We start from the raw sequence: 6,221 nt of genomic DNA, 5'->3' as shown, positions 1-6,221 counted from the left end.
GAGGCGAAGGAATTGGGAATAGGGGATAGCATTTTTGCAGGAAGGTGGGTGGGAGGAGGAGTATTCTAGGTAGCTGTGGGAGTCGGTGGGCTTGAAATGAATATCTTCTAGGTAGCTGTGGATCCTGGCATCTGCTGTCAGTTAGTTACATGTGGGAAATGGACAGGGGAAGCCAGCATTCTATATTTTACAGTTTGGGTGTCCATGCCAAGCAAACTGAACCCTGGAGTCAATCGAGTGAACACAGAACATTAACAGTGCATTGTAAAGTGATAGTACTCTCCTGGGTGCTTAGAATCCCAGCTCTATTTATGGTAGTGCCTTTAAATTAGAAAGCCACCCATGGCACATTGCAGGAGAATTATCAACCTAAAAATTGAGAAAAAGATGGTGACAGGTGTCCCATACGTTTGGCAGAAGAGTGACGGCCACGTTTTAAATGCCTGTGAGAGTCTTGCATTTGAGGTGTTTGCTGTTCCTCGTCGTTGGGTCTACTGATTTATGGTGACGGAATAAACCAATTCATGTTGCCAGGGATCACGGGATCTATAATGGAAGCTAGAATCCACAAGCCTGCCTGTTTTCCAGCGGGAATGGCAAGCTGTGGGGACTGGCAGCATTTTATTTAAACAAAAAGAAAACCCAACGACAGAACAAGGCAAGGGAAAGATATTGTAACAATGCTGATGGCAGAGAATCTAACGTTCCTGTTACACTGTAACGTATCAGTAAACATTAAAGCTGCTTCACAAATCTTTATTGCTTTGGAAACAATTTGCAAATGACTTTGTCTGGCTTATTGGCAAGATAATAATCGAGACCGGGGCCTGGGGAAGAACACTGTGTCGATGTGACACTAGAACAGAAACGCTGACTCATTCTAATCAGTGATATTGCTACAGGTTACAAGTATTTTGCTTAAGAATTTTCACATCAGGGAACATCTTGCCCCAAATAATTTTTTTTATTCATCACAGGTTGAGGGTGTCGCTAGCCAGACCAGCATTTATTGCCCATCCGAGAAGGCAGGTAAGAGAGCCATTGTTGTGGGTCTGGAGTCACATGTAGGTAAGACCAGGTATTGCCTCCTTCCCTAAAAGACATTAGTGAACCAGTTAGGTTTTTCCCCCCAACAATCAGCAATGGCTTTATGGTCATCATTAAACTCTTAATTCCAGGTTTTTAATTGAATTCAAATTCTACCATGACAAGATTTGAACCCACAACATTAGCTGCATTAACAGTCCAGTGACAATACCACTAGGCCATTGCACATTGCTTATCAGCAATAAAACAAGAACTGTGAGATACCAACACTGGGACTCAATCTCCCTGTTCAGATTTATTACTGCCATTCACAGAATGTTATCGTATCTATTTCTCTCTTCTTCTCTTGATTCATGTTGGGGTCAATTCCCTCTGGGGTGCTAGCTGTTCCATCGTCCCTAAGAGTCTCATCCTTCACATCTGAACGCTGAAAGCGAGTGTTGACAGGCAAATTGACCAAGAGGTGCACATTCTCCTCCTGGCCTCATCATCCTTGTGTACCCACTTTCCAAAGGGTTCCTCTTTACAGTTCAGGCCTACCACAACTGATCCCAGCTCCCGATCACTATGACTACCTCCCCTCTACTCCCTCCTCCACACACTCTCAAATCAGAACAGCCACCTAGTTCTAGATTTCCACTCCTTTACAGAAGGAAGGCTGCCATCTTTACCCTGTCCGGCACACATGTGAGTCCAGCCCTGCAGCAAAGTGGCTAACTCTGAATGGCCCTCTGAAGTGGCTGAGTTACTCATTTGTACCAAACTGCTACAGAAAGGTCATGAGATGGGCAGCAGTGGTCCAAGGAGACAGCTAGCCTCTCAAAGGGCAATTTGGGATGGGCAATAAATGCCTACCTCTTGTGATTGATGTCCACACCTGTCAAGGGATATTTAAAAAGAAACATCCATTGACCTTGGGCCTCACACAGCAGTAACACTGATACGCTCTGCGCTTATCTAGTTATTCTATCCACATCCAGGTTTGGAAGTTGCTGTTGAAGGAGTATTGGTCAGTTGCTGCAGTGTATCTTGTAGATGGTACAAACTACTGCCACTGTGTGCCAGTGGTGATAGGACAGACTGTTAGATCATAGAACATAGAACAGTACAGCACAGTACAGGCCCTTTGGCCCACGATGCTGTGCCGACCTATTGTCCTACTAAGATCAAACTACGCCACATACCCTACATTTTACTATCATCCATGTGCCTATCCAAGAGTCACTTAAAAGTCTCTAAAGTATCTGACTCCACTACCACTGCTGGCAGTGCATTCCACACACCCACCACTCTCTGTGTAAAGAACCTACCTCTGACATCTCCCCTTAACCTTCCTCCAATCACCTTAAAATTATGCCCTCTTGTAATAGTATTTCCGCCCTGGGAAAAAGTCTCTGGCTATCCACTCTATCTTGATGATGGACATTGTGGCCCTCCACCTAAACTAGATATTATGTCCTTCCCAACCTCAGTTCTTCTTCCAAATGGTGCTCAACAGTTGACAGAGATTGATGGGTGCCAAACAAGCAGGCTGCTTCAGCCTGCAGTGTCAAGCTTTTTAAGAGCTGTCGGAGCTGTACTCATCCACGTAAGTATAGAGTATTAAGTAGTGGGCAGCAGACACATGTGGACACCATCGCCTGCAAGGTCCCTTCCAAGCTACACACCTTCCTGACTTGAGACTATAAGACACAGTAGTAGAAGTAGGCCATCCAGCCCATCCAGTCTGATCTAACATTGAATGACATCATGACTGATCTGATAATCTTCAACTTTACTTTCCTGCTTTTTCCCTAAATTCCCTTACTAATTAAAAATCTGTCTATCTCACCCTCGAATATACTTAATGACCCAGACTTGATAGCCCTCTGTGGTAAAGAATTCCACAGATTCACTACACTCTGAGAGAAGAAATTCCTCCCCATCTCTGTCTTAAATGTGTGACCCCACGTTCTGAGGTTATACCTTCTGGTCCTAGACTCTGCTACTAGGAGAAACAACCCCTCCAAATCTACCCTGTCAAGGCCCCTAAGAATTTTGTGTATTTCAATAAGGTCACCTTTCATCCTTCTAGATTATAATCAGTACAGTCCCTACCTACTCAACCTCTCCTCATAAGACAGTCCCTCCATGGCTGGTATCAGCCTAGCAAACCTTTTCTGGACTACTTCAATGTCAGAATATCTTTTCTTAAATAAAGGGGCCCAAAACTGTTCACAAGATTCCAGCTATGGTCTGACTAGTGCCTTGTACAGTTTGACAAAACCTCCCTCCTTATACTCTATTTCCTATTACCCACTGATATTGAGTGCTGGCTCTTTGTGATCATGGACAAGGACTCCCAAATCCCTCTGTTGCATAGCTTTCTGCTGCCTTTCTTTATTCTCCTCATATTTTCCCACCATATCATATTCCATACGCCAACTTTTTACCCACTCACATAACCTGTTGCTATCCCTCTGTGGTGTGCTTGTGGCATCCTCATCAATTGCCTTCCTGTCTATTTCTGTGTCATCTGCAAGGTTCACTTTCCTCATCCAAGTCATTAACATATGTCAATAATTGTGGTCCTAGTACTGATCTCTGAGACACAATTTGCCAGCCTGAAAATGTCCCCATATTCCAACTCTCAGTCTTCTATTCGTTAGCCAATCAGCCTAACACGTGATACTTTATCAAACACCTTCTGAAAATCCAAATATATTATATCCATTGCTTCCCCTTCATATATCATGCTTGTTACCTCATCAAAGAATTCTAGTCAATATTCCTTCACTGTCGCTAGGTCAAAATCCTGGAGCTCCCTCATTGTGGGTGTGCGTACACATCAAGGACTGCAGTGTTCAAAAAGGCAGCTCACCATCACCTTCTCCAGGGCAACTATGATGGGCAATAAATGCTGGCCCAGTCAGCGATGCCTACATCCCACGTATAAAAATAAGTGAACAGGCAGCAGCAAGACAGGAGTTTTGATATTTGCCACCGAATTTCTGACCTCTGACCAGGTCTTGTAGCCAGAGTTTTGATACATCTAGTTCAGTGCAGCTTCTGGTTGATGATAAACCCCAGGATGCTAATGGTGAGGCGATTTCCTGACATGATAATGAGCACTGAACATCAGGGGTGATGGTTATGTTCACTCTTGTTGGAGATGATCATTGCCTGGCATTTGTGTGGCGTAAATGATAGCTTCCAATGCCACAAAGTTGGTACCTGCTATTTTACATCGGAGTTATCTGAATCAACCTGTTTAGAAATGTTAAGACACACTCCTGGGGCAGGCAGAATGTGATCCAAACCTTCTGGCCTAAAGGTAGGATCACTACCACTGTATCCAAGAGTCTTAAACTGAAAGCTATAGACTTAAGAAAATTGGAGGTAGGAGACAGAGAGATATGAGGGTAGATATTTTTTCACATAGAGAATTATCAGCTAAAATGCACTGCCTGAAAACGTATGGAGGAAAAAATTAATACCAAAGTTCAAAAATATATTTGAAATATATCCAGGGCGTTGGGCAAAGTGAGACTAATTGGATTTCTCGTTCAAAGAGCTAGCACAATCAATGAGGGATCGAATGGCCGCCCTCTGTGTGCCACATGATTCTGTCATTAAAACCCACGTAGGTACAAAACCAGGCACAGTCGCATCCTCTCTGGGTTTTCCTCTGAACGAAAACAGTTGCAGAGTGCCCTGAAAAAAAAACAAATTCCGATCCTCCAGCCTTCCCCTGTCTATCTGAAGACACTTCATGAATATACAAAGGAAAAGCTGGAAGTTACAATCCAAATTGTCCGGAAAGGGTAGGGGAAAAGGAGGGAGATCGGTGCTTACCACATGCTAAAGTGCAGGCATCCCTTATAGCCTTGTACTTGTTCCCCGTCGCTTCCTTCGAAATCTTCTTCAAAATTTCATCCATGATTTCAGCACCAGACAGAGGGGGAGGAGGAATTGGGTAGAATAAACGGCTTGGTTGGAAATGGGGAGATAAATCAAGTTACGATGTTACCTGCGAGTCATTGAGAAGTGGAGGTTAAGGAAACCAGGCAAAGCCAGCCCTCTGGATCTAGGGACACGTCTCCCTGTTTATGAATTGGGGTAGGAGAGGGGGGTAGAATATATAAGTAAATAAATAAAATGGGAAGAGAAGGGGTTTGCAGACCTGGCTGAGGCGCTATCCAAGACACAGCTACGGTGTCACTATATTGATGCACCGTCCTCCAGACCTGGGTATCTCATCCCCAGATCCACCACCCCCCTCCCGATTTCCCTGGAGCTCAGCACGGACACTGCCCTGCCCACTCTCCATCACCGGAGCTCATACCGTAATCCCTGGCATCGGCTGGAAACTCTGGAACTGGAGCGCAAAGAGGCCGTGGAAAGAGAGAGAGAGAGGAGGGAAAGGGACACACATTATAACATAGGGGCACGAATGAAAAAAAAAACATAAATAGCCGCAATAGAGTCAGAAGTGAAATACCTGAGTCAAAGATATATAGCAGAGTCACTGTTGAAACAGCTGGAACAGAGACAAGATTTTAAAAGGAAACATCTGCAGCAGAGTTAAACATCTGGAGCAGAATCATAGGTGTAAAATAAACCGCAAGAATTATAGTTGAAATATCTGGTACAAAGTGCCAAAGCAAACTGCAGAGTCAAAACTAAGCAATCTGGATCCAAGAGGAGGCTCCTGCAGGAGGGTCAAGGATAGAAACTTCCGCTGCAAAACATCTGGAGCTCAGGGAGTCTGTGAGGAAACATCTGGAGTGGAATGAATGCTGAAACATCTGCTGCAGAGTCAGAGTTACAACATCTGGAGCTCAGATAATCCACAAGGAGACATCTGGAGTGGAATCAAGCAAGTGGGGTGGCATGGTGGCTCAGTGGTTAGTACTGCTGCCTCACAGCACCAGGGACCTAGATTCAATTCCAGCCTCGCGTGACTGTGTGGAGTTTGCACATTCTCCTTGCGTCTGTGTGGGTCTCCTCTGGGTGCTCCAGTTTCCTCCCACAGTCCAAAGATATGCAAGTTAGGTGGATTGGCCATGCTAAATTGTCCATTGTGTTCAGGGATGTGTAGATTAGGTGGGTTATAGGGGTATGGGTCTGGGTGGGGTGCTTCAAGGGTCAGTGTGGATTTGTTGGGCTGAAAGGCCTGTTTCCACACTGTAGGG

The 6,221-nt window shown here is 44.8% G+C and overlaps 1 protein-coding gene across 2 annotated transcripts in view; it reads right to left on the bottom strand.

Moving 5' to 3' along the window:
• Positions 1–5,370, bottom strand: part of arfgef3 (ARFGEF family member 3) — a 152,118-nt gene extending 146,748 nt beyond the window's left edge. For both annotated transcript variants that reach the window (XM_048601100.1, XM_048601101.1), the window contains exon 1: positions 4,882–5,370. In XM_048601100.1, the coding sequence (XP_048457057.1) occupies positions 4,882–4,966 (85 nt within the window). In that variant the 5' untranslated portion in view covers positions 4,967–5,370. The remainder of the gene's footprint in view (positions 1–4,881) is intronic.
• Positions 5,371–6,221: the final 851 nt, after the last annotated feature.

The sequence above is a fragment of the Rhincodon typus genome, chromosome 9 (genome assembly GCF_021869965.1).
Source record: "Rhincodon typus isolate 14 chromosome 9, sRhiTyp1.1, whole genome shotgun sequence".
Lineage (NCBI taxonomy): Eukaryota > Metazoa > Chordata > Chondrichthyes > Orectolobiformes > Rhincodontidae > Rhincodon > Rhincodon typus.
This window is presented reverse-complemented; position numbering and strand designations above follow the sequence as displayed.